Source organism: Eutrigla gurnardus (assembly GCF_963514095.1).
Source record: "Eutrigla gurnardus genome assembly, chromosome: 22".
NCBI classification, from domain to species: Eukaryota; Metazoa; Chordata; class Actinopteri; order Perciformes; family Triglidae; genus Eutrigla; species Eutrigla gurnardus.
In genome coordinates this window covers 12,949,949-12,977,734 of record NC_139933.1, presented here as the reverse complement: position 1 = coordinate 12,977,734, position 27,786 = coordinate 12,949,949, and the positions used below count along the sequence as shown (strand labels likewise).

Below are 27,786 nucleotides of genomic sequence, written 5' to 3'. Positions count from 1 at the left end.
GCTGCTGACGAAGAGTTCGATCGTCTGTTTCCGGGTTATCAACGTGTGAACCCGGTCTTCCGGTCAACACGCGTGCGGCAACAAGTGAACTCTTCCACCAAAACTCGCCGACACTGTTACTCACACGCGCCGGGGAGAGTCGCCCGAAGATCGGCGTGACGCTGCGCAGATAGACCGAGAGTTGCCGCCATCATGGGTCCGGTGAGTTCCAGATACACCGAGAACATGTTGCTGTTCTCATCGAGCTGCGCCTCCGTCCGTCACCAGACTCCATAGACAAAACCGAGGATTCAAAGTCTCTGTGTTTCTGGGGGAAAGTGGCTGCTCTGTTATAATTATTATATATAAAACAAAGCAGGCAGGTTATTGTTTATATAAATACGGGTATATGAAGTCCTGAAGGGTTGCTGCGACCAGACAGCTGATCATTAATCAATAAATCAATGTTACTATTATAAGTCAGAGGAGGGTTCTCTCACATTAGATAGTTCAGTCATTTAGTTCTCATCTCCTTCGAAGATTTGACAGGATGTCATAGAAAAAGTTACATCCTGTTAGACGCGATCATAGGCTATCTGTAGCCTATTTTTGTATTTGTTCATAAATATCTGTGGAAATCAGAATCAGAATAATTTAGTAATCCCTCGGGAAGTTGTACAGCTGCAGTAGCTTCATAAGAGTCAGGAAAGAGAGTCAAATACGTATAAAATAATGCAACTCAATGTAATGTATGAACATAATGTATGTAATTTATACACTTTACGTAATAGTAGTAGTATCTGCTGTTGAGGTAGCAGTATCATATAATGTAGTGCCCATAAGTAACGTTTGACAGTTATACTGTACTGTATTACAGTATTATAACTGTCAGTACAGTTATACTGTATTAAATGTGTTTTTTTATGTCCCACGATCTAGCGTTAAATATTAGACTCGCACAGGTACTAAACGTGCTGTTTGTTGTCAAAACTAAGAGCCAATCAGCTCTTAGATGAGGCGAGAGCCAGAGAGGACTGCAGTGGGGACCCACAACTCATTAATTCAATGGAATACACAAATGTAATTATAGTCAGATCGTGCCCTTATGATGGGGCAGTTAAGACTATTAACTTACGCATTCGCACAGTCGGCGAATTTTTTATGGTCTCTTTGGTTTACGGTCTAGTTCAGCAGGACCCAAATCCATCCCTCATATATCTGACAGCAGGACTGCTTACATGTTCGTTATGACATCACACCTTGATTACGTTGGCTGCTAGAAAACAGGATGGAAACTTGTCCAGTGGGTCTGATTCAGGGTTTTCCTTTGTGACCCCCTGTAGTGGATGGACCTCCATAGTCCAGCTGTTAGCAACTGGTTCATATTTTAGACTGGAACAAAACCACACCTCTTTAGGGGGGAGGATATTGTTGGATGTCTGCATCAACCTACTTCCTCTTTCAAGTTAAAAGCACCACTATTGTTCCCTGATGACTCCCCCCTCCCCACACAGCCGCGGTCTAAGAAGCGGCGTCCTACGTTCCGCCGCTTGCTGAAGACGAGCGGCTTGAAGCTCGACAACAAGCTGAAGAGCCGTCAGCAGAAGCAGCAGAACGTCGCCAAAAAACAACGTAAAGAGCAGAAGAAGCTGAGACAGGCGGTGAAAGATGCCGTCATCAGGACGCCCCGCCCACTGGAGACGTACAGGAAGACACCGGGTGAGGAGGGGGAAGGACTCCGTCTCCCACAATGCATTGCTCGATGCTCCTGTTCTGACCTGCTGCATGTGTGTGATAGAGGAGGAGCTGCAGGAGGAGGAGGAGTTCCTGGAGACGCTGCCCACCGACATGATGGAGGACGACCAAGTGCAGCAGATGACCGCCATGGCTCGCCAAGCGTCCTTCGTCACCAGAGACCTGTCGTCATGGTAACGCCAACACACACATTATCACATTCTGAATAACATCAGTGTTATGGCGAGCCTGTAAATGCTGATTGAGGTGCGCTTGTTTCGGGCGGCGGCGTGTCCCAGCGGGCCGGTGCACAGCGGCAAGAAGCGGAGCGCCGAGGTGGTCCGGAGCTACGAGAAGGTTCCCAGGAAGATGGTGAGGATGGAGGAGAAGGAAGTCATCCACCTGCTGCCCATCAAAGACAAGAGGGGCGTTGTCCCACAGAGCGTGGAGAGAGGTATTGATCGCTGATCGGTCTGAGTTTAGTTTTTAGTCTCGTTTCTGAATAGTCTTGAATCATAAAAGAGACATTTCTGTGTTTTTAAATCACGGTTCTAAACTCAGTTTAATCGTCTTGTATTAATCATATTTATTCAGTTGTAATCAATAAAAGTCACGTGTTTGTTTGCAGTCATCAAAAAACAGGAGGAGGAAGAGGAGGAGGAAGAGGAAGCTGCTGGGCTGAAAGATGGTACGAGTGACGAAGTCACAGGTCATCTTTGACGTAAATAATAATAATAGTGTTATAAAAAGTGTGTGTCTGTGTCTGTGTGTGTGTGTGTGTGTGTGTTGTGTGTAAATCAGAGGTGGAGAGCTCGGCCTGTGTACAGCTCACAGCAGAGGAGAGAGAGAAGCTCAGACTTCACAAGATCAACGAGAAGAAGCTGAACATCGCCTGTCTGGGATCAGCCATCATGACCAACCCGTACAGCAATGTAAGACGGGCCTGCTGATCTGGGAGCAGCTGCTCTGTTTAAAGGAGCAGCCCGGTGTTTTAACGCTGTGTGAGTGTCTCTGTGTTACAGATCAAGCGGCTGAAGGAGCTGCGTGGGATGCTGATGGAGGCAGACCCCTGTGTGGCGGTAACGGTCAGGAAGCTGGTGATGGTGTCTCTGATGGAGATCTTTAAAGACGTCGCCCCAACGTACCGGATACGCCCTCTGACCGCAGAAGAGAAGGCCACCAAGGTGACCCTCCTTCATTGTTCTCTGTGTGATTCATTTGGGACCTGTTGCTCCAGACTCAAGGCTTGACTTGTTGGTTTTGATGTTGGACTGGTTGTTCTTGACGTGGGACTGGTTCTTCCTAATGTGGGACTGGTTCTTCTTGACGTGGGACTGGTTCTGCTTTACGTGGGACTGGTTCTACTTGACATGGAAAAAATTTGTCTTGACGTGGGACTGGTTCTGCTTGACGTGGGACTCGAGTCTTGACTTTGGTCCGTTGCTTGTTGTGCAGGTGAAGAAGGAAACTCAGCAGGTCCGAGACTTTGAGGAAGGTTTGGTCAGTCAGTATAAGTTCTACCTGGAGGACCTGGAGCAGACCATCAAAGGTAACCACCACCACCAACACAACCAACACCACCACCATCGACAACATCATCATCGACACTTCCAACAACAACACCACCAACAACAACACCACTACCACCACGTGTTTTTCCTCCACCTGCAGACTGGAAGCAGAAGAAGAAGAAGCGCAGCCAGGCGGTGGGTCTCCAGTCGTACCTCGGTCTGGCTGAAGTTGCCGTTCGTTGCCTGTGTGAGTTGCTGCTTGCTCTTCCTCACTTCAACTTCCACAACAACATCATTGTCGTCCTCGTTCCTCTGATGAACGACTCCGTCAAGCAGGTGAGTTTCTTTGTGGTCGTGATGCATTCAGGCGTCTCTGTGTTGCAGGTGTCAGGTATGTGTTGTGATGCGTTCAGGTGTCCATGTGTTACAGGTGTCAGGGATGTGTTGTGATGCGTTCAGGAAGCTCTTCCATCAAGATAAAGAGGGCGGGGCTTCGTTGGCCAGCGTACGGGTCATATCCGGCCTCGTCAAGAGCCTCAGCTACAACGTCAGCCCTGAGGTAAATGAAACGCACCCTGACTTCGGTGTGGTGATGTCACCAGTGATGTCACACTGATGTAATCCCCCCCCCCCCCCCCCCCCAGCTGCTGAGGACCCTTCTCAGTCTCAGGATCAAGGAGGTCCAGATGAAGAAGGACATCGAGGACACAACGCCGAAGAAGAAGTTCATGAACAACAAGGAGAAGAAGAAGAACCTGTCGAGGATGCAGAGGAAGGTGAGACCTCGCCTGTCAGACTGCTTTATTCAGCAGGGACCCCTGCAGTTCACTGTTAACCCGTCTGTCTGTGCGCTTCTCTCTCCAGTGGAAGAAGGCAGAGGAGAAGCTGGAGAAGGAGCTGCTGGAGGCCGAAGCCTCCGAGAACAAAGAGAAGAAGATCAAGCTGGTGAGTTGAGACCCCAGAATTTTAATAAGAAAAATAAGTTGAACAAACAAGAAACTAAGCTCTTCTTCTTCTCCTCCTCTTCCGTCTCCTCTTGCTCCTCATCTATCTCCTCCTCCCATTTCCTCCCCCTCTCCCTCCTTGTCCTCCCCATCCTCCCATCATCACCTCTGTCTCCTGCTCCTCCTCCTACGCCTGCTTCTACTCCTCTTTCGCCTCCTCCTCCTCCAGCACACAGAGACTCTGAACATCGTCTTCCTCATCTACTTCAGGATCTTGAAAAAAGCCCAGAAGTCTGTTCTTCTTCCTGCTGTCCTGGAGGGGCTGGCCAAGTACGCACGCACGCGCGCACACACACACACACACACACACACAAACACACACAGTTCTGTAGTTGTATTCTAATACTGACTGTGATGTCACTTCTTGTCAGTTTTGCTCACTTGATCAACTTGGAGTTCTTTGACGACCTGCTCAACGTGCTGCAGAACCTCATTCAATCAGGAGTGAGTATCCCATCCCTTTAGCAGCCACGCACCAACCAATAGATTAACTGAAGGTGGTCATGTGATCTCTACTACAGGATCTGAACAATCGGGAGAGTCTCCACTGCATCCAGACCGCCTTCACAATCCTGTCAGGACAAGGTCAGTCTGCCTGCCTGTCTTGCTGTCTGTGTCTGTCTGTCTGTCTGCCCCGCTGCCTGTGTCTGTCTGTCTGTCTGTCTGCCCTGCTGCCTGCCTGTCTGTGCGTCTCTGTCCACCCGAGCCAATCAATAAAGTTTCTTTTTGTATCAGGTGAGGTTCTGAACATCGACCCGCTCAACTTCTACAATCAGCTCTACAAGATGCTGCCGCGGCTCCACGCAGGTCAGACACGTGGCCCGTCGGACAGCGATGACATCATCATCGTGCTGCGGTGCCTGGACGCGATGCTGACCCGCCGCAGGAAGCAGGTGACCCTGCAGAGAGCCATGGCATTCGTGAAGCGACTGAGCATGCTCAGTCTGCACGTGCTGCCCAATGCCAGCTTGGGGATTCTCGCCGCTGGTAGAGCCGCCATCCACGTGAGTGTTCAACCACCGTACTGTAGTACTACACACCCGTACTGAAATACTACACACCTGTAATGTGTGTGTGTCTCTGTGTGTCAGGCGTTTCCTAAGTGTGACTTCCTGTTGGATAACGAGGTTCAGGGCAGTGGCTTCTATCTGCCAGAGCTGGACGAACCTGAACACTGCAATGTCCAGAACACGGCACTGTGGGAACTACACACACTGCAGGTACTAGTACACACATTCAGTGACTATTCTCTGTGTGACATCATCACCATGTGTGACATCATCACCCTGTGTGTGTGTGTGTGTTGTGTGTGTGTGCAGAGACATTACCACCCGGTGGTCCGGCGGATGGCAGCCCACCTGAGTCATGGTGCCCCCAGTGAAGGCTCGGCAGCGCTTGGCGTGGAGCTGAGCCGCAGGTTGGTCCTTAAAGGAACAGTACGCTGCTTTTAAAGGAATAGTACACACTGCTCTTAAAGGAACAGTACACTGATTTTATGTTTTACCTGAAATGAGTCTGACATGAACGTTGTTCCGGTCCAGGTCTCCGGTGGACCTGTTCCAAGCCTACAGTGTCAACGACATGACCTTTAACCCCCCTGTAGCTCCACCCGGCAGCAAGAAGAAGGTACACACATCAAAACGCACTTTCACACATCCAGGATGAACATTTGATGCTCATCAATAATCAATAAGACTCATTGATTATTGAATACGTTTTTGTTAATCAGGATCGTTTTGTGGTCGGAGCAACGCTGCTGGACGGCGAGCTGCAGAGTCGAGCTGAGAACGCCCTGAACACCAGCGAGGAGGCGGAGCTGGACTTTACTACGACACAGACACACTGACACACACACACACACACACACACAATGTGTTCATGGCTTCACCCATGAGCAGCAATAATCAGAATAAAGGTTCAATTTTTAAATGTTTGGTTGTTTTCCTTCCGAGAGACCTCCTGATCTTATACATTTGAACAAATGTCTGACTGTGCACAGATGCATTCTGGGTCAGGCTTGGGCATGCTTCAGACTCATGGTCTGAAGCATGCCCAAGGTCCAAGGTCTGAACCAGACCAGGACGTAGAGGGATGCTCCGTCCACTCTAACCACTCGGCCACCTGCGCGCCCACTCTGTCCTTTTTAAAATATCGCTCTGCGTGTCGTATGAACCCTGACTCTCCAGGTCCTGGTGGAAGTGAACCCTGACGCTCCAGTGAACTGCACTACGAAGCAGGATTTGGGGTTAGCGAGGTAACTTCAGGGTTAACTCTGGGTTTTCAATCCTATGACGGTAGTTCACTTCTTACCGGGGTACATCGCCATGGTAACTAATGCTGCTGAGCTAACCTGCTCCTGAGCAGGTTATGTACCTGATAAGATCGATCCCGTGGAGCTCGGTGCATGGATCGTGAGAGCTTCTCTTAGGAGAGCTTGAGTGTTCAGAGACTGGCAAAAAATGTTATGAGAGATACAGATTCTCATCAGAGGGAATGCCTTATCTATGTCAGCTCCTCGAGCCGTATGTTGCCGGTGCAACACGGAGTCAAGCGCTTATAGCAGCAGACTGCATTGCACTGTGTTACTTCGCCACGGGTTTTGTGTATGCTGTGGATGATGCCGAGAACCTGATCAAAAACATGGTAATGCAATAAGGTGTTGCGCTCTGACAGGGGTGCTGGCTAAGTTATGACAGTAAATCTACTTACCACTTTGAATTATGTTTTTATGTTTATTTATTTATGTTTTGCTCCCAAGTCTGTTTTACACTGTTGGGATTGGAGCTGAAAGAATGAAACTGATATTGTCATAAACCACCCATAAGAATGCATCAAAGCAACACAATATTTGAATGGAATACACAAATGTAATTATAGTCAGAACTTCCTATTTCTGTAAGATTATGGTTTGCTCCTCGTACGTGAAATATGCTCTGCTGCCCGTAGACTGATCCATGTTTGCAATTGGTTTACCTCTTTTATGTGCATGCGATCATAGCTGGATTGGGAAAACCTGGGTTGTCTTACCGAGTTGATAACAGACGTCATGTGACCGCTTATCTCGTTTGCAGTTGTTAGGGTTACCTAAGCCGGATAACAGAAAGATACCCTGGGTATGTTGAACTTGCTTCATAGTACAGGCCTCAGGTCCTGGGGGGAGTGAACCCTGACTCTCCAGGTCCTGGGGAGTGAACCCTGACTCCTCTCCACAGCTAAATGATTATTTGTAAAAGAGAATGTCAGTAGCAGGTTTGAACCAGTAGAGGGCGGCCACCATTTATATTCATAACAATACATAGAACTCAAACCCCTCAGATATGAATCCATCAACAATAGAAACACACAGATGACAGGTTTAGAGATGTATAAACATCCCATAATAGTTATGGGATATAGTTATTTCTGAATATAAAATGAAATATTCCACAAACTCCAAAGTCTGAGTAATAATATAAAATCAACATTTAGTATGTACAGTTACCAATAAAGAAGGGTTGAGAGCTTTATTTTGAAACGTGTTACCGGAAGTGTAGCTGCGGACGTTGACGTGTACAGGTGTGCTCGTGCTGCTGGCAGACATGGGGCTGGTTTACTCCGAGGTAAGAACTCCGCGGTCTCCTTCATCTGCTGCCCTTCTTCTCTTCTTCACTCATCTTCTTCATCTCACTTCCGGGTTGTGTTGACGGTCAGGCGGCAGGTGAGAGAGTTCACCTGGTGACGACGTCACACGGCGAACCAAGCACGCACACACACGCGCGGGCTCAGTGAAAGTACTCCTCAGTACGTGTACCCAAGGAAGGAACAAATTACTGGAGTAAAAGTAGTAGTAGTAACTAAGTGTAAAATTACTGCGTTGAAAACGTTTCTTCTTTCCCGTTTAATCCAGAATTATAAATTCATGACGTCATGTAGAGATGGCCCAGTGACCCGGATGATCGATCAATATAATTAATATTATTAAATAAATCAGGAGAAGCAGTTTATCTTTAGTCTGATTGAAAAGTTATTTATTCTAATAATGATTATTATATTGATCTGATTATAATTGTTTAATAATAATGGCATTTTTTAAAAATCATTTACACAGTGGCCAAACGGTGGAACTACAACTACTGGGTTTGCTTGACTCCGTGGCTGGTTTCCTGGTCATTCTAAACTCATGTTTACTCTGGCTGCGGTCGAATAATCAAAAAATTAGGTCCTAATGCCTTTTCCTTGACCCCAGGGAAAACGTCACAAGGTTAAGGAAAGGTGGAAGGAGACAACAGCTCTTACACACAAAAGTAGCTTAATATATCATATCTCATCTTGAATACAAAAAAACCCAGTTTGTTTATATTTGTCAAAGCAACCTTCTGTTACCATACTTTCTCACTCTGCTGCGTTTTTGGCGGCAGAAGAATTGAAAGTTGTCATCGAGTTTAAATACTAAGGCGTGATTATAGACCCCAAACTCTCTTTCGAAAACCATGTTAAAAATGATTACCAAAAAAATTAAATTCCATCTTTATAACTTTAAGCAAATCAGAGCGTATGTGTCGGATACAGGTGCTCTGATGTTTTTGTCAAGTCAGGTTCTTCTATCCTGAAACCAATTGAGCTTCTGTACAAAAAAGGACTCAACACTCTAGATTAAAATAACCTTTTTCTTATCATCATTGCAACATCTTAGGGAAATATAACTTGCTGAGTTTTCTTAATTCACACCATGGTCGACTTTTCCTAAAACCTTTTGAGTTGTCCTTCCACCTTTCTTTAACCTTGTGATGATTCCCCCCCCCCCCCCCCCCCCCCCGAGGTCAAGGAAAAGGCATTAGATCAAATTATTTGACTATTCGACCGCAGCCATAGAGTCCTCATCACGTCCTGAGTGACCTGTAGGATAATGTGAGGCTCTTCTACTCAGACCAAGACTCCGCTGGAAACGTGGAGAATCAGAACCAGATCCAGATGTGTGACCATGTGAAGAATGTGAACTCTGTGGTGGATCCAGGGTCCACCATGATTTACTGCTGTGAATATACACATCAGCTGGTTCTGATCAATAACTACAACATTATTTAAGATAAATAACCGGACATATGAACTAGATTGTATTTGAAACGTTAAACCTGCATTCACTTCCCGTCATCAGAGCGCTCACTTTGAATATGTGTATGAAATGTGTGTGTATACAATATCTCGTTTGCTCCCCCCCTCCCCCCCAGCCGGCCTGTCAGTCGGCGTACAACGGAGATGTCCATCAGCTGTTCCCCATCCTCAGAGATGACCCCAGCCAGCTGAATGTCCAGGAGAAACACAACGGAGACACGCCCCTCATGGCGGCCTGTCGCCAAGGGAACGTGAGGGTGGTTCGCTACCTGCTGGACAATGGGGCAGACGCCCAGCTGACCAACCAGGTGGGTTCGGCTGCTGAGGTCATCACGTGGCCGTCCCCAGACATCTGTAATGTAAAGTGTCTCTGTCTCTCAGAAACGGAGGACGTGTCTACATTACGTGTCGAAGAGGACTCTGTCTGTACTGGACTACGTCCTGGTGTCCATCCTGATGCCCATCCTGCTGCTGGGCTACTTCCTGCTGGTACCTGAACGCTACACAAACACACAGATGTCATCAGTGGTGACGTCTGCAGCTGCGTTTGCTAACCACTAACTGTCTGTAATTTTGTTTGCTGTCTGTAGTTGCGTTTGCTAACTGTCTGTAGTTGCGTTCACTAACTGTCTGTAGCTGTGTTTGCGTCCGTGTTTTGTGTTCACACTCAGAAATCAGAAATATTCCCCCCAGTATTCTCTGCTTTATGCAACATTTCTAGAAGCAGCCGTTAGATTCCCCAAGCTAACAAGCTTGCTAACGGACAGTTAGCAGACAGGTTAGCAATTAAGCTAAGCTAAGTCCCCTCAGTTTCTTATATTAATAAAAAAATGAGGACAATATATATTAATAATATTAAATAAGTGTGTGTGTGTGTGTGTGTGTGTGCGCGCGCATGTGCATGCGCATGCGTGTGTGTGTGTGTGTGCATGTGCATGCGTGTGTGTGTGTGTGTGCATGTGCGTGTGTGTGTGTTAGCTCCAGAAACAGAGGCAGTTTGTTTCTCTAATGGAGGCAGTGCTGAGCAGCAACGTGAACATCGATGCTGTCGACTACGTGAGTAAAAACACCTGCAGCTGTTCGAACTGTGCTCACTTCATGCTGTCAGACTCATGCTAATGGACTTATGCTAATGGTCTCATGCTAACAGACTCATGCTAACGGACTTATGCTAACAGACTCAGCCCAATGCTAATGGTAAATGGACCTGCATTTATATAGTGCCTTTCTAGCTAACTAGCTACTCAAGGCGCTTTACACTACATTCAGTCACTTTTACCCGTTCACACATACATTCATGATTCACTGCACTTCAGGATCTAACTCATTCATACGCATTCACACGCCGATGGCGCACCATCGGGGGCAAATCGGGGTTCAGTGTCTTGCCCAAGGATACTTCAGCATGTAGATTGGCCACCAATCTTCCGATTGGAGGGCGACTCGCTCTACCATTGTAGTAGTACTACTACTACTACTTAAACTACTGCAACTACAAATACTAATTCTACTACTGCTAGTACTACTATTACTAATAATAATAATAATAATACTTCTACTACTAATACTACTATTAATAATAATAATTATGCTTCAACTACTACTACTACTTCTACTACTACTACTACTACAAATACTTATACTACTAATACTACTACTAATAATACTGCTTCTACTACTTATACTAATACTAATACTTTTAATTGGCACAAGCAAGTTTGAACACAGTTCACTTATTTTTGCTTCACTCCACTGGCTGCCCGTCCATTCAAGGATTCATTTTTAAATACTTGTATTTGCTTTTAAAGCCTAGAATGCCGTTGCCCCACCTTACCTCTCTGAGCTGCTGCACCCTTACACTCCCAGCCGCTCTCTCAGGTCAGCTGACTAGCTGCTCCTGACAGTGCCTAAAGCTAGGGGAGTGAGCTTTTGCCGTTGCGTCTCCAAATCTTTGGAATGGCTTGCCGCTGCACATTAGACAGGCCTCCTCACTGTCTAATTTTAAAACCCTTCTTAAAATTCACCTCTTTTCTTTGGCTTCTGACACCATGTGTTGGTTTTATGACTGGACTGCATATTTTTTTATCTTGTGTTGGCAGTGCCTTTTATTTATTTATTTTATTACTTTTATCTTTCCATTATGTATTTAATTTTTTTATTGTGTTTCTATTGTGTAATTTATTTATTTTTTTGTCTGTTGTGCAGCACTTTGGAAAATCTTATGTTTGTTAAAATCGTGCTATATAATTAAAATGGACTGGATACTACTAATACTACTAGTACTACTTATACTAATACGACTACTAGGCTCTGGCACTCCACCCCTACCCATCTGTGACTCTGTATCCCTCACCATTTTTCAGAAAAGCGCTATAAATTAAATGTATTATTATTATTACTAATAATACTGCGACTACTTATACTATTACTACTAACTGTCTCCATGCTAACTATGCTAACTCTCTCCATGAGTTGAGTTACAACCTGCCGAGACGTCCCTGGTTCTTATCTCTAACTGGTTTTACTGGTTTGAAGCTGAACTCCTTCGTCTGAACGTTCCTTTAAATGTTCTTTATTTTCCTACCAAACTCAACAAGTTGAGACACGTAACTGAGAGCAGCAAAATTAATACAAATGTTATTATATTTATCTGGAACCCTGATCCAGTTTAGGGTTGCTGGGTATTATTGTTATAATAATTATTATTATTATTATTATTATTATTATAGTAATTAATATTGTAGTTATATTAAAGTTATTATGATTATTGTTATTATTATTATTATTATTAAAGTTATTATTATTTCGATTTTTGTCTGGACACAAATGGAAAAATGTTATGATCCAGCTGAAGTCAAGTCTTATTTATAACTTTTATGTATTCTTTTTGTTTTTAGAGAATATTATCAAACAAATGTATTATGAGTTATTGATTGTTACAGGTGGAAACACTATTGTTACTCATCAATAAGTGTATAGTGTATTTTATAGATTTAAATTCTCAAACATTATATGTATTTGCTGTGTTTTTGTATTGTTTCAAACTGTTTATATATTTTATACATTATACTGTATACATTGTAATTTTTTTTTATCTATTTTTGCATGTACATGGTGTACTATTACATACATTCTCTATATTTGATGTGTTTTGTGTGCAGAAAGGAAACACAGCTCTTCACTATGTCTGTCAGAGGAAAAGTCAGCAGCTGGTCCTTTTGCTTCTGGAGAGAAACGCTGACACCAATGTCCAAAATAACGTACGTACATGTGTGCATTACAACTTAAACATCGGCCTGAGAATTGATGTCTGATCTTCTTCTTCTTCTTCTTCTTCTTCTTCTTCTTCTTCTTCTTCTTCAGGACGGAGAAACACCATTGGACATCGCCACCAGACTTAAGTTCGGGAAGATCGTCAACATGCTAAGGAAGACTCAGTGACAGACAGTCAAATGTGTCAGTTCAGAAATATTTCAGCTTCTTTCCAAAACAAATCAACTTTCAAATTTGAGGATTCAAATATTTATAGACTCTGTTCAACCATCTAGTAATATTAATAATAATAATAATAATAATAATAATAATAATATGTGTTTAAAGTTTAGTTTGTTGAATTTATAATAAGGAAACATGCTGACAATTTCCAGTTTGGTTCAGCAGCTAAATGAATCCATCTCTCAAACAGCAGTGATAAAAACAACATTAGTGTAGCTTAGCACAAAGGCTGAAACCATAACTTCAAATATGGAATACAAGCTGTCAAATTTAAGTAGAATAATCTGAACTTCACCTCAATCTGTTTGTAAATAAGAATGTAACATACAGATCATGTTTTACATTTCAAATTCGATTTTCTTTATTACAAAATAAACGTGGTTATTAATAAAGCAAGTCTTTGTGTTTGGGATTTATATCTTTATTAGACAGTTTAATGAAAGACGTTGATAGCAGCAATTAAATGAGTAAAATATGGAGGGAAACTAAAAACATGACAATAAATCAGAAATAAAAATGTAAAATATAAAACAGGTGATCAGACTCATGGAGGAACAAAGGTTTCAAGTTAAACAGCTTCCGGATCTTTCCAGGTACATTCACAAATTGCAGTTACAGTACGGATTTCCTAAACAGTTGAACACCTCCTTAGCAAGCTAACATGCTTACAATAACACTGCTAACATGCTCACAATTACAATGCTAAAATGCTCAAAATTACAATGCTAAAATGCTCACAATTACACTGCATGTTCACAATAACACTGCTAACATGTTCACAATAACACTGCTAACATGCTCACAATTACAATGCTAAAATGCTCACAATTACAATGCTAAAATGCTAACGTAAGCTTAACAGCTATAAAGTTTACCATGTTCACCATCTTAGTTTAGCAAGTAAGACATTTGGTCGGTATGTATGAGGATTGTACTATTTCACGTTTAACACACTTATAAAAAACACTTTAAAACACTGCTCATGTATTCCGTGCTGTAGTCCCCTGACTGCCATATAGACGTGTATGTCCAGACACAGTGTGGCGCCCTCTACTGGTGTTCCTTCAGCAGCTTCAGGATGGACGGAAACATCTGCTCAGGTGCATCCATACCCCAAATAAAGTCCAGATGATCCCAGTCTTCAATGTGCTGATGGTAGACCAGGTTAGGCACCTGAAGACAGACAGACGGAGAGAGAGACAGGTTAATCAGTTTTAATGAAGAAGTTACTTTCTAGAACTGCTATTACAGACCAAGGACTCACAAGGGTGAGGAGGACCGCCACATCTTTGGGGTCTGCCAGCGTATCGTGTCCCCCCGAGAACAGTGCGGTGGGAACTTTCATGTCCTGGACTCGATAGTGAGGGGGGGTGGACTGAGGAGAGGACACATGGAGGACAGACACATGAGCAGAATCCAGAATTTACAGAGTAACTAAACCTGAAAACCTAGTCCACTCTAGTCTCATTGGTGGATTCTGGTCCAGGTTCAGGTCTTCATATTTAAGTGCAAAGTGTTTGAATTCTACATCTTGTGTACTAAATGTACAGAGTGACGCTCTCTACTGATTGAAACTTGCTACTGACATTCAATTTATATATACTACTGTTCATATTACTACTACTGCTAATATTACTACTACTGTTAATATTACTACTACTGTTACAGTTTTTCACAATTGTTAACACACAAAAAGCGAAAATTCGCCACAATGTGCACAATCTTCACTTCATGTACCAATCGCTCAACCCAATTTGGCACTACTTCACACTCCCTTATCTGCATTAGACTCTGACTTTCATTTTTTACACTCTGATGTCAATTACACCACTAACAATGTTCAGTTGTTGCACATACTTCTCAAGTAAAATCTCAAAGAATCAACCTACAACACACAAATATAAAAATCTCTAAACATTCAAGTCTGTTGAGCAATTTGCAATCAGGCCATTAAATAATATGGTTTTCCGGGCATCCATCCATCCATCCATTTTCTACCGCTTATCCTGTATTTAGGGTCACGGGGGGGCTGGAGCCGATCCCAGCTGTCATTGGGCGAAGGCAGGGTACTCCCTGGACAGGTCGCCAGTCTATCACAGGGCCAACATGTAGAGACAAACTAGCAGTCACGCTCACATTCACACCTACGGTCAATTTAGAGTCACCAATCAACCTATCCCCATCCTGCATGTCTTTGGACTGTGGGAGGAAGCCGGAGAACCCGGAGAGAACCCACGCTTACACGGGGAGAACATGCAAACTCCACACAGAAGGAACCCGGGGCCGACCCGAGGATCGAACCCTGGACCCTCTTGCTGTGAGGCGAGAGTGCTACCCACTACACCACCGTGAAGTTTTCCGGGCATCCACCTCCCTAATAAGTTTATAGATCTCATTTCCTGAGAAGTTACGCTCTTTTGCTCTTTTCTGGCCTGTCACCATAATTCACCACACTGAGCGCAATTGCATGCCAGCTCATTAATATGCGGATCAGCATGCATGAGATGCTTTGCATCGACCATTATGGTTAAAAATGGGCGTGTACAGGGCGGGATAAGAGGCAGATTCAGGTACGCACATTGTAGGTTGTTAAAAGAATTTTTCCGTAAACAAATAAATTCACCCAAGGAGGAGATCGGAGACATAAGTAAAGTCGACGTCTCACTTTAATCTTGTACCAGAGGAGCAGTTACAATGCAACAACGTGTGAGGATGCTACAGAGAAAGTGCTCAAATCAATGTTTTGACTTGAGTCTTTTAAAGGCACAGGAGATAACGCGTCACTGAAAACATGTAATACAAGACATCATGTGCACAGGGCCCCTGATAAGGGTTAGCTGTTCTGCAGGATAGCTTTAGGCCCTGTTCAGGTCATTAGTGGAAATACTAAATTCATTAACAGTTCAGCGCATATGTACCAAAGTCATGGACAGTTCAATATATGCTTTAAGGCATGGGGCCTCCTAAGACATGGGACCTCAGAGGTCACCGTGGATGCTAAAGTCGTAAAAATACTGAGACCCCTAAAGCTCTAACATAAACAGAAGACACTAAAATCATGTGGTTATACAAAATTCTTATAACATAGGTGATTTGTGATTTATAAAGGGAACATTGCTTACAGTTGTACGGACTCTCAGGTGGTGCAGACTCACCTGGTTGTAGTGTTTCATGTTTCCTGTGGCTCCAAAGTCAAACGCCATCAGCTTCCCTCCTTTAACTGCCTGAAAACAGCGACAATGAGACATTTCGGGGACCAGACAACGCATGATGTCAGTGAGAATCCCCACAAGCACAGACAGACAGACGTTGGGGCTGGGTATCGTATCGCCACTGATTTCCCTTATCGATTCAATTCTGATTCACAAGGTCCGGATTCTATTTAATCTCTGATTCGATTCAATTCAATATTGATTCGGTTAGGGATATTTCAGTTACAATACCAATTTTGCTTGGATATGAAATAAATACTCATATAACTAATGCTGTAAATTGTACAAGGAACCCTCTAACCTGGTGCATTATTAAAAATATTATTGTTTGCATTAAGAATTGACCCCAAAGCAGCATTCTGTTAATAGTTGCTCATCACACGGATTCTTGCAGGTCGAGTCATTCTTGTTGAAAAGTTGTATGTTGAAAAGGTAGAATAAATGTCTTCAACATGACTATTGACCTGTGTGTGTGTGTGTGTGTGTGTGTGTCTCAGCCCCACCCTTCGGTGAAACAGACAGAGAGGGGAGACCCTGGATGAAGCGGTGTGCCCATTAATTACACTATATTAAAAGATCAATCCTGGGATTTTTTTATTCGATATTGGAATATTCAAATGAAGATCGGTTTTAATCAGAAAATCAATTATTTGAACTAAGCCCTAACAGACGTGTGTGTTACCTGGGCCCAGTGGATCATGTTCTGGACTGAGGTCCCAGCAGGACAGTGTTCGGTGTAGACAGGAGTCCGAGACTGGAAACAAACAAGCCAGTCAGAGGAAAGACTGAAGACACAAAGGTCCTCTTACTATCTGCTTGGGCTTTCTTACCGCACCTCATGGTCTTCATCAGCTAATAGAGACAGTTTAACAACACGCTGCTGCTAAAGGTGAACAATGAATGTTCAAATATTTCTATTTGCAAATAGTATTAATCAAAATAAAGATGTTTACAGATTTTAAAAATATTTTTGTGCCACGAACCACGTTGAGGTTTTTTTCATCAAAGCCACAGAGGATGAAGAATATGTTTCCACACAACTCGCTGAGCGGCTGCTTCGCACACACGTGTTCCGCAAACCACTCGATCATGTGACTTTGAGGCATGAAGTCCCGCCTCCCAAACAGGTCCTGATGGAGATGCAACAGAATCAGTTAGTTCAGTAATCCATCAATAACCAATCAAGTTAAAATGGGACTGCTCAATTTGGGCATGTGATGGTGACTCGTTAGCAGGTCATGTCATTGTGACTCGTTAGCAGGTCATGGTCAGGTGATGGTGACTCGTTAGCTGGTCATGTGATAGTGACTCGTTAGCAGGTCATGTCATTGTGACTCGTTAGCAGGTCATGGTCATGTGATGGTGACTCGTTAGCTGGTCATGTGATAGTGAGCCGTTGGCGGGTCATGTGACAGAGACTCGTTAGCAGGTTATTTAATAGTGACGTGTTAGCAGGTCATGTGATAGTGACTCGTTAGCAGGTTATGTGATAGTGACTCGTTAGCAGGTTATTTAACAGTGACGTGTTAGCAGGTTATGTGATAGTGACTTGTTAGCAGGTTATGTGATAGTGACTCGTTAGCAGGTCATGTGATAGTGACTCGTTAGCAGGTTATGTGATAGTAACACGTTAGCAGGTCATGTGTTAATGACTCGTTGGCGGGTCGTGTCCCAGTGACTCGTTAGTGACTCGTTGACTGATCATGTGACAGTGACTTGTTAATGGGTAATGTGACAGTGACACATTAGCGGGTTGTGTGAGAGTGACCTCTTACCCAGGTCAGGAACTCGGGCAGGACAGACAGCTTGGTCATTGGGCTTGTGGCGAAGCTAACTGTCGCCACGGGAGCTAAACCGAAGAACAACTTGATCTTATTGGCCAGTTCTGGCAGTGTCGAGAACGCTATGAATGCTGGGAAATAAGAGACATAGAGACGTTTCAGAGTGATGTCATCAAAGACACAAGTTGTATTATTATACTGTAATTATTGTGTGAACCTAATTAATGAATGAAAATGTTACTGTTGTATTTCAGCAGGATGTAAACCTTAGATTTTCAAAATAAAGTAAACAGTAAAAATAATCTTTGTATTTTCTAACTGTGTGCGAGAATGTGTGCGTGTGTAACTGTGTTTGTGTGTCTGTGCTTTTGTGTACGTGTGTGTGTGAGACTGTGTTTGCGTTACTGAGTGTGTGTGTGTGTGTGTGTGTGAGACTGTGTTTGTGTGTCTGTGCTTTTGTGTACCTGTGTGTGTGTGAGACTGTGTTTGCGTTACTGAGTGTGTGTGTGTGTGTGTGTGTGTGTGTGTGTGTGTGTGTGTGTGTGTGTGTGTGATCCTCATGTGTTTAAATGAGGACCATTTGTTACCTATAGTGGTTCCCTGAGAGTGTCCGATGTAGTAGATCTGGTCCTGACCCGTCACCTTCAGGATGTGATCTACAACAGCTGGTAGATCCTTCAGAGCCATCTCATCATAACTACACAGAATATCAGATCAATGATCCAAATTCAGATGATCAATTTTCATGAAGGAAAGAGTGTAAAAAGTGAAACCTAAAGAGACAGACAGGTGATGTGACGTCAGACAGATGTTTGTACCTGAACATCCAGAAGTCCTCCTGGTCTGGACTGAGGGTCTGGTGTTTCCTAGACCAGGTGTTCCCGCGGCTGTTTCCGATCCAGACGTCGTAGCCGGCGTCAGCAAGTACGTATCCCAGACTGCTGTTGGGTAGGTTGGTGATCCAGTTGCTGCCGGCCGCCAGGAGGCCATGTTGGAGGAAGACTGCCGGCCTCGGACCTTCACACACAGTCAGGCTTCAGGAGTGGTTCTCAGGGAGGGGGGTGTCCTCGCAAGATAGAAGACACGGACTGACCTGTAGTGGGTTTGAGGCCCTGCGGGATCCTGTTGACCATCAGGATGTAGCCGTCCTCCGTCAGCACCTCGTGTTCCTCTGCAGGGTACCCCCACCACCGCACGATCTCCGTCTGACACACAAACACACATCTATCAGCACAACTAGGGACCTGCTGCAGGTCTGGGACCTGCTTGAGGTCCGGGACCTGCTGAAGGTTCGGGGACCTGCTGGAGGTCCAGGGACCTCCTGAGGTCTAACTGTTAACTGTGTGTACTCACTATGTTCATGTGCACTTCAGGGTCCAGCTTCAGGCCTCGTTTATCATAGCGTCGGTTGAAGCCAGTCTGTCCGGTGTGGACGAGACCGGAAAACGCCAAAACACACAACACAACATACAGCATCGTCTGACACACACACACACACACACACACACACACACACACACACACACACACACACACACACTTGATTAGAAACTATGATGATGTAACTTCCTCTCTTCCCACATAATAACATTTTGGTATAATAAGGAAGTGACATCAATCACATGTCATGATTCTAACTTTGGTCCACATTTTAAGTCTACTTTTTACCAGATCCACAAGGACCATGTCGAGTCAGACCAGGACCAGGAGGTCTCTGAGTCAGACCTGCTTGGGGACTTTGATCACACTTTGATCCAGCAGCTGATCCAGATTCCTGATGTGCAGTACATAATGCAGATCATGTGAATCTGATAGTGAGAGGAGATTTCTGGGTATTGATCATCTGATGACCTAATTTCAGTTACGTGTTCTGTCTGTTTATCTGTAGTCCAAAGTTCATTTAAAACGTTTTGGGACTTAAACATCTGCATCGCGGTCCGTTATTTATAGACGAGTTGCTTCATCTCTAGGTGCATGGTCCGGAGCAAAACAGCTTCAAACTCAAACTTCCAACAACTTTTCTAGTGTTCTTGTTCTCAGCTGATTCTAAACTGGCGTGACCTGTTTTCTGTCTCTTTGAATATGACAGTAGACGACGTGAAACAATAATCAGTTATCAGCCGTTAATCAATTAACGGCATCAACGTCAATAACGCGCACGTGAATCCGTTAATAACACATTAATAACTTACCGGGCTGCAGCTCTCTGACGATCTGTGAACTTTGGGATCAGCTGACCTTTTTTATCGGCGAAAGAGCTCGGCGGTGACGTCTGAGGGAGGACCTCTCTGTGATTGGTCGAATAAAATACTTATTAACAGCGTTTTTCCGATCTGATTGATCACGACGGTTCCGGGACGAAATTTAAATTAGGCTCGTTCGAGTTGAACTGCGCCTCGCCTGGAAAGTAAGCGAGAGCTGGAGGAGCAGGAGGAGCAGCAGGAGGCGGAGCCTAAAAGCTGCGTTCCGGTCGGACAGTTTCCATCGGCCTTCGAAGATTTGACAGGAAGTCATAGAAAAAGTTACATCCTGTTAGACGCGATCTGCAGGCTATCTGTAGGCTAGTTTGCGACCATGTTCGCATTTATTTATATTTGTTCAGAAATTCCTGTGGAAATCAGAATCATAATTTAGCTATCCATCGGGATATTGTACAGGTTCAGTTGCTTTATAAGAGAAAGAGAAGGAAGAAAGAGTCAAATAAGTATAAACATATAATGTATAACATATTGCCACTAAATATAAGTAATGAATGAACATAATGTATGTATATAAAACACCTTACGCATAGTCGTGTATCTGCTGTTAAGGTAGTATCATATAATCTAGTGCACATAAGTAAAGTTTGACAGTTAACTGTATTAAATGTGTATCTGTAAAAGCACAGAATTTTGAAATAAAGAACATTTACCCGATAGTACTTTGTACGTTCTTAACTTTCTAAATATGTTCTTCCTGATTGATTTGGAGACAATTAGACATTTATTGTGAAACTCCCGACCGGATGTCCCGTTTATTCCTGTTAATTTGACACGGGACGAAAATGGGATAGTTTTTGTTGGTCCACCTCATCGAGCTGTTGAATAACGCAGGAGGCGGGTCTGACTTTGGACACAAGGCAGACTGGAGGAGTAAAATCTCGGACCAGGGTGTCCTTGTAGACTTAGTCCGCCTCCGGTTCCGTGCTCAATATGTCCCGGGTCCTGATAGTCGGAGCGGGCCTGACAGGCAGCCTGTGCGCATGTCTGCTGAGGAGAGAACTTAAGAACAAAATTCAGATAGTGGTCTGGGACAAGGCGAGGGGCTCAGGTGAGTCTCAGCAGCGTCACTCAAAACTTCATTCACAAATCATACAATTTAAGATTCCCGGGGAGACAGCCACACAGGGTCCCACTGTAGAACACAACCGAAGACAGATTCTGGACCAGGAGGCTCCCGCCTTCAATTCGGCTCGCAAATCACCCTTAAAGAAAATTCAGTGTCTCCAAAATACCCATAATAATCATCATCTCGTGCTACGGTCAAACGTCTTCCACCAGTTACATCCGGGTTACCCGGAACACGCGTGTCTGTGCGGCTCAAATCGGTTCCACTGCAGAACCGACTGGAGATATTTACTTTATCAGCTGATAAAATTGAACTTGAACCTGAACTGTCTCCCTCTGTCTGTCTGTCTGTCTGTCTGTCTCTCTCTCTCTGTCTGCCTCTGTCTCTCCATCTGTCTGTCCATTTGTCTGTCTTTCTCTCCATCTCTCTCTCTCTCTCTCTCTCATCTGTCTTTCTCTTCATCTGTCTCTCCGTCTGTATGTCTCTCTCTCCATCTGTCTGTCTGCCTCTGTCTGTCCATCTGTCTGTCTTTCTCTCCATCTGTCTCTTTCTCTTCATCTGTCTCTCCGTCTGTATGTCTGTCTCTGTCTCTTCATCTGTCTGTCTCTCGGTCTGTCTCTCTCCATCTGTCTAACTGTCTGTCTGTCTGTCTCTATCTGTCTGTCTCTCTATCTTTCTCTGTCTGTGTCTCCACCTGTCGGTCTGTCAGGTGGCAGGATGTCCACCAGTCGCCCCCCCGACGCCGTGTCTCACTCAGCTGATCTCGGAGCTCAGTACATCACAGCCTCGTCTTCCTACCTTCAGTCCCACAGCAGGTACCTGTCTCACCTTCAGAGGTTCAGGTCTGACTCTTCACAGACACACAATATATATAATAACTGTGTGTCTCTGACTCTGAGATGTGGAACTGGTCTTTAATTCTGGTTCCAGACTGTGAACATGTTTACATTTCAAGGTGGAGGTCTACGGGGACCTATGTGGCTTCATACTCAGAGCTGTCTGTCTGCAGGTTTCACTCAGAGCTGTCTGTGTGCAGGTTTCACTCAGAGCTGTCTGTGTGCAGGTTTTACTCAGACCTGTCTGTCTGCAGGTGTTACTCAGACCTGTTTTTCTACATGTTTTCCCAGAGCTGCTTTCTGCAGTTTTTACTCAGACCTGTCTGTCTGCAGGCTTTACTCAGACCTGTCTGTCTGCAGGCTTTACTCAGACCTGTCTGTCTGCAGGTTTTACTCAGAGTTGCTGTCTGCAGGCGTCCTCCGGCCTCTCGACTCTCTGGTTGAAGGACTGAAGCACCAAGATGGGAACCAGGACTACGAGGCACCACTGGGCATGTGCAGTGTGGTCAAACACTTCCTGTCCGAGTCAGGTACACCTGGACCTTCTCTGATGGTCTTAGTGTCCGTCTGTGTGTCTATATATAAATGAGGCCATTTCTCTCTGATGTCCTGTCTCGCTGATGTCTCTCCTTCTACCGTCTCTCAGGAGCTGACTTGTTCTTTGAGTGTCATGTGACCGGCCTGTACCGCCGCGGTGCATTGTGGGAGGTCAAGAGGAAGGTGGGAGGCAGTGAGATGTTTGATGCCGTCGTCCTGACAATGCCAGTCCCTCAGATCCTGCAGCTGCAGGGAGACCTGGGAGAGAGTGAGTGAGAGAGTGTCTCTGTCTCTGAGACCAGAGCCGACCAGTAGTTGTATTTATACACAGTGTACGTGTATTGTTGTGGTACTCAGCTGTAGTGATGCAGTTTGACCACACTGTGGCAGCAGCGGCTCTAAGGATGAAATCCCAGTGACTTTTGGGATTTATTGATATAAGTTATAGATTATGTTATTGAGTATGATATTAATGTGACAGGTTATTGATTGTTATTAATGTTTTCATGTATGTTATCAAAACACTTCCTGTGATGATCACTCCTCTCTGATTGGTTGACACGCTATTCTGAAAAGCTGCAGAACTGTGTGTGTGTGTGGGGGGAGGGGGGGCAGACAAAGGCTCCTCCTTGTGATGATGACGATGATGTCATCTTCAGCTCCTCTGATTGGCTGACAGGGGACAGCGCCCATTTCCTCCCTGCTGACACACACACACACACACACACACACACACACACACACACACACAGAAGTGCACACTGGATTATTATTAGATTGTGTGAGTGGGTGAGTGTGTGTGAGGATATTTAATGTTCTAACAGTCTCTTAAGAACTAACATGGCTCTTCCCCTCTTCTCTGAGGGTCCATGTCCTCCAGTTCTCTTTACAGGGATTTGAGGGTTTTTTCACGTCTAGTCCTCTTTAAACTAACCAGACTCAGTCCCCATAAAGTGGCTCAGAAAAAGGACTCGGTTTGTGTTCACATTGTTGGTTAATTTGAAAGAGGACTCAGTTCTGATTCTGGTCCAGCTCTGAATGGGTTCCCACTGGTGGTTCCAGTGGTAACCGGAGCACTCTGGGCTGGAACCCGCAAACTGGGACAGTGGCTTCAGCAGGGTCCAGGATCAACATCCCAGAAGAGTCTAGTCCCAGAATCAGCTGAGCTGTGTTAACAGTTGCAACATTGGTCATAATTATTTTTCTAATTCTTGTCGACATTTTGTCAAAAAAACATCAATAACAATCTCCTCCTGTCTGTCTGTGTCCCGTGTTTCTCAGTGCTGTCTGTCCAGCAGAAGCAGCAGTTAGACAGCGTTGAGTACTCGTCTCGCTTTGCCGCCGCTCTCTTCTTCCCTCCGGACGCCGTCCTGCGTTTTCTCTGGATGGCTCGATACGTCAATGGCAACCACTGCATCCGCTACATTGCCGTGCAGCCCCGCCCCCGCAGCACAGGTCTGTCTGCTCACCTGTCTGTTTGTCTGCCTTCTCACCTGCCTGTCTGGCTGTCTCTCTGTCAGTCTAATCTTCTGCCTGCCTGTCTACTCAGCTGTCTGTCTGTCTGTCTCTCTTCTTCCTCCTGTCTTATGCTGACTCCATCATACTTGAGGATAATCAGGCAGATGTTGGTCTGATTTGTGTGACATCACCACGTGTGAGATCACCATGTGTGTCCCCGTTCAGACGCCCCGTCCCCCAGTCCTTCCCTCGGTCCGTCCCTCGTCGTCCACACCAGCGTCCCGTTTGGCCTGGAGCACCTGGAGCGAGACAAGGAGGACGTTCAGCCAATCATCTTACAGGAGCTCAACACGCTACTTCCTGGTCTGCCTCAGCCAATCAGCATCAAGTGTCAGAAGTGGAGGTACTCCCAGGTGAGCCTGTGAACACTGACAAATCCCAGCGACCCTGAACCCGTCTCACCGCTCCCACCCCCCTGCAGGTGCTGACCTCGGTGCCGGACTGTCCAGGTCACATGACCGTCCTCAACAGCCCGCCGCTCGTCCTCGCCGGCGATGCCTTCGTACACTCCAACTTCGACGGCTGCGTGGAGTCGGCTCTGAGCGTGCTCAGAGAGCTGAAGGCCTCGCTGTGACCGGCGAGGAATCAATCCTCAATATATTAACAATAAACAATACAAGTCATCGATTAAACTGTTCATGTCTTAAGATGTGATTGATTGTGTTTCAGTGTTTTGTCTTTAAATTAATAAACTAACTTTAATAATTATTTGGTGTCAGACTGAACTTCAACTGAGTAACCTGCTGCTCGATCGATAGAGTGCATCCAGAAAGTATTCACAGCGCTTCACTTTTTCCATATTTTGTTTTGATACAGCCTTATTCCAAAATGTACATTCATTTTGTCCTCCCCTCAAAATTCTACACACCTCATAATAACATTCACAGCCTTTGCTCAATACTTTTGTTGAAGCAACTTTGGCACAAATTACAGCCTCAAGTATTTTTGAGTGTGATGCTACAAGCTTGGCAGACCTTGTTTTGGGCAGTTTCTCCCATTGTTCTTTGCAGGACCTCTCAAGCTGCCTCAGGTTGGATGGGGAGCGTCGGTGCACAGCCATTTTCAGATCTCTCCAGAGATGCTCGATCGGGTTCGTCAAGGTCGGGAGTGGGGCTGGGCCACTCGAGGTTATTCAGAGTTGTCCCGTAGCCCCTCCTTTGTTATCTTGGCTGTGTGCTGAGGCTCGTCCTGTTGGAAGATGAACCTCCACCCCAGTTTGAGGTCCAGAGCGCTCTGGAGCAGGTTTTCATCAAGGTGGTCTCATTCATCTTTCCCTCGATCCTGACTAGTCTCCCAGTTCCTGCTGTGGAAAATCTTTCCCAAAGCATGATGTTGCCCCCACCATGCTTCACTGTAGGGATGGTATTGGCCAGATGATGAGCGGTGCCTAGCTTCCTCCAGACATGACGCTTGGCATTCAGGCCAATGAGTTCAATCTTCAGACCAGAACATTTTGTTTGTCATGGTCTGAGAGACTTTCGGGTACCTTTTGGCAAACTCCAGGCGGGCTGGCATGTGTCTTTTACTGAGGAGTGGCTTCCGTCTGGCCCCTCTACCATGGAGGCCACTGTGCTCATCGGGATCTTCAATGCTGCAGACATTTTTCTGTACCCTTCCCCAGATCTGTGCCTCGATACAATCCTGTCTCAGAGGTCTACAGATGCTTCCTTGGACCTCATGGCTTGGTATGTACTCTGACATGCGCTGTCAACTGTGGGACCTTATATAAACAGATGTGTGCCTTTCCAAATCATGTCCAATTAACATAATTTACCACAGGTGGAATTAAATCAAGTTATAGAAACATCTCATGGATCTCATAGTGTAAAGAGGATGCACCTGAGCTCCATTTTCAGTGTCATGGCAAAGGCTGTGAATACGATTTTTTAGTTTTTAAATAAATGTGCAAAAATTTCAAACAAACCTTTTTCACTTTGTCATTATGAGGTAGGCTATCGTGTGCAGAATATTGAGGAAAAAATGAATTTAATACATTTTGGAATAAGGCTGTAACATAAGCACTGTGAATACTTTCCCGATGCACTGTGTGTGTGTGTGTGTGTGTGTATATACAGTATATATATATATATATATATATAGGCTATTGTTGTGGGACCGGAAAGATAAATGACAGAAGGCAAATATGCACCAGAGTGTGTGATGCCTCTACAAATAGAGATGCACTGATACCACTTTTTTATCAGACTGAGTAAAACATTTTTTATTTCAATACTCACCGATACAGAGTAATGCTACAGTTCTAATAACTTTCAACTTTGTGTTTTCCTGCCTGATACAAACAGAGCAGAGTTTGCAGTAGAGATATTAATAATTAACTGTTGTCAGTTACACAGTTAAAATAATATTAAAGCTCAAAAAGCTAAGAGACTCACTTTTTAAACTTTATCCCTGAGCCAGTTGCTAATGTCGAGGCTAACTGCTACATTTACAGCTGTAAGGCCTTCACAGCTGCTCTCTGTAAGTGCTGGAGCTGCTGACTTCATACTCTCTCTCTCTCTCTCTCTCTCTCTCAATATATATATATATATATATATGTGTGTGTGTATGTATATATCTCATAAGCTTTTACTTACTTCTGGGCATCTGGGTAAATTGGTTAGTAACATTGTCATATTAATTTGAAAGTCTGATTAAGTTAGAATGTGTATGTATGTTTATATGTATATATATACACACATGTTTGATGACTAAAGTGATGACTGATTGAAGAACGTTTCTCTGCTTCACACTTTCTTTCATCTTTTTATAGAAGCAGATAAGACAGAATTAGTTCTGGTTGGTGCCCACAAGGCTGTGTGTGTGTGTGTGTGTGTGTGTGAGTGAGAGAGAGAGAGAGAGAGAGAGAGAGAGAGAGAGAGAGAGAGAGAGAGAGAGAGTGTGTGTGTGTGTGTGTGTGAGAGAAAGAGAGAGTGTGTGTATGACCTAATTTTTCCTCGCCTGTTCTCCAGTCGTTTGGAGTAGTGCCGCTGCAGTGCATTCTGGGGGAAGTGATTATCATTTCTGCCAAGTCACTGGTAGATCTGCAGAATGCCGGGTGTCATAAAATATGTTTAAACGCTGATTTATTCTTATTTATTATATTTACACATTGTTTTATGAGCTGCAGAACTAATGAGGGTCAGTGAAAGTACTAAAACCACAGTGTAGAAGTACTCAGACCTTTTACTGCAGTGAAAGTACTAATACCACAGTGTAGAAGTACTCAGACCTTTTAGGGCGCTTACAGACTGTTCATGTCCGTTGATGGACTGTTGACTGACGAAGGGAAGGCGTGTCTGGTGCATGGGGGAGTTGCCTTTGTGGACGCAGCCAGCACTCATTGAGTCGCTTCCCGCTAGACGGCTACTTCCGGCTTCTTTATTATTATAGTGCAAAATGGATCCCGTTATAGCCAGAAGAGCGCTGCTACTTGCTTTAGTAATTTAGTCCCTGTGTATATACACTGTATATATGGAATCGGCCTGTTCCCAACCACAATGATTAAGCTTTCCTAGATGTTTTGTTTACATCAGCTTTTTACATGTGCTTTCCCTGGTCGTACCAAAACGCCAGTTTTATTGGCCAGAGTCAGATTAGTTTATTTGCATAAAGTGATCTAATTGGGTGACAGATCCGTCACCATCTGAAAAGTTGAGCTTTTTGCTGTGAATCAAGCCCAAAGTCAATGAGATCCATCAACGGACGTGCACAGTGTGAATGTGGCCTTACTGCAGACAAAGTACTAATACCACAGTCAGTTT

At 44.6% G+C, this 27,786-nt stretch overlaps 4 protein-coding genes across 7 annotated transcripts; 3 read left to right on the top strand and 1 right to left on the bottom strand.

The window, feature by feature from the left end:
- The first annotated feature begins 41 nt into the window (after positions 1 to 41).
- noc3l (NOC3-like DNA replication regulator) lies at positions 42 to 6,157 on the top strand. Of its 2 annotated transcripts, XM_084002018.1 has the most exons (21): positions 42 to 201; positions 1,494 to 1,698; positions 1,778 to 1,907; positions 2,013 to 2,167; positions 2,342 to 2,401; positions 2,515 to 2,645; positions 2,736 to 2,897; positions 3,169 to 3,262; positions 3,385 to 3,560; positions 3,609 to 3,637; positions 3,684 to 3,783; positions 3,869 to 4,000; positions 4,089 to 4,169; positions 4,398 to 4,498; positions 4,600 to 4,672; positions 4,750 to 4,813; positions 4,964 to 5,232; positions 5,320 to 5,448; positions 5,548 to 5,645; positions 5,770 to 5,854; positions 5,958 to 6,157. In XM_084002018.1, the coding sequence occupies exons 1-21, from the start codon at positions 193 to 195 to the stop codon at positions 6,072 to 6,074; spliced, it is 2,400 nt and encodes a 799-aa protein (XP_083858144.1). In that variant the 5' UTR covers positions 42 to 192; the 3' UTR covers positions 6,075 to 6,157. The 2 variants fall into 2 exon arrangements, with proteins under 2 accessions (XP_083858144.1, XP_083858145.1); XM_084002019.1 differs by lacking the exon at positions 3,609 to 3,637 and having other exon boundaries at positions 3,655 to 3,783.
- Positions 6,158 to 7,712: 1,555 nt separating this feature from the next.
- On the top strand, positions 7,713 to 13,210 carry ankrd22 (ankyrin repeat domain 22). The gene is made up of 6 exons (XM_084040741.1): positions 7,713 to 7,827; positions 9,436 to 9,627; positions 9,701 to 9,808; positions 10,298 to 10,375; positions 12,481 to 12,579; positions 12,683 to 13,210. Exons 1-6 carry the CDS (start codon positions 7,807 to 7,809, stop codon positions 12,758 to 12,760), a joined length of 576 nt encoding a protein of 191 aa, XP_083896867.1. The 5' UTR covers positions 7,713 to 7,806; the 3' UTR covers positions 12,761 to 13,210.
- Positions 13,211 to 13,213: 3 nt separating this feature from the next.
- On the bottom strand, positions 13,214 to 20,227 carry lipf (lipase, gastric). 3 transcript variants are annotated; one of them, XR_014599261.1, is made up of 12 exons: positions 20,000 to 20,227; positions 19,161 to 19,286; positions 18,901 to 19,012; positions 18,626 to 18,824; positions 18,395 to 18,504; positions 17,802 to 17,938; positions 17,010 to 17,156; positions 16,709 to 16,780; positions 15,970 to 16,038; positions 14,079 to 14,189; positions 13,559 to 13,987; positions 13,214 to 13,493 (listed from the first exon to the last, which is right to left on the bottom strand). XR_014599261.1 is itself a non-coding variant. In XM_084040740.1 (11 exons), exons 2-11 carry the CDS (start codon positions 19,281 to 19,283, stop codon positions 13,865 to 13,867), a joined length of 1,203 nt encoding a protein of 400 aa, XP_083896866.1. In that variant the 5' UTR covers positions 19,284 to 19,286; positions 20,000 to 20,227; the 3' UTR covers positions 13,214 to 13,864. The 3 variants fall into 3 exon arrangements, 1 of the variants encoding a protein (XP_083896866.1); XR_014599262.1 differs by having other exon boundaries at positions 13,214 to 13,470; XM_084040740.1 differs by having other exon boundaries at positions 13,214 to 13,987.
- A 601-nt stretch (positions 20,228 to 20,828) lies between these two features.
- Positions 20,829 to 24,727, top strand: rnls (renalase, FAD-dependent amine oxidase). Its single transcript, XM_084040275.1, has 7 exons — positions 20,829 to 21,116; positions 21,844 to 21,949; positions 22,358 to 22,500; positions 22,617 to 22,775; positions 23,789 to 23,962; positions 24,191 to 24,378; positions 24,447 to 24,727. The coding sequence occupies exons 1-7, from the start codon at positions 20,999 to 21,001 to the stop codon at positions 24,597 to 24,599; spliced, it is 1,041 nt and encodes a 346-aa protein (XP_083896401.1). The 5' UTR covers positions 20,829 to 20,998; the 3' UTR covers positions 24,600 to 24,727.
- The last annotated feature ends 3,059 nt before the right edge of the window (positions 24,728 to 27,786 follow it).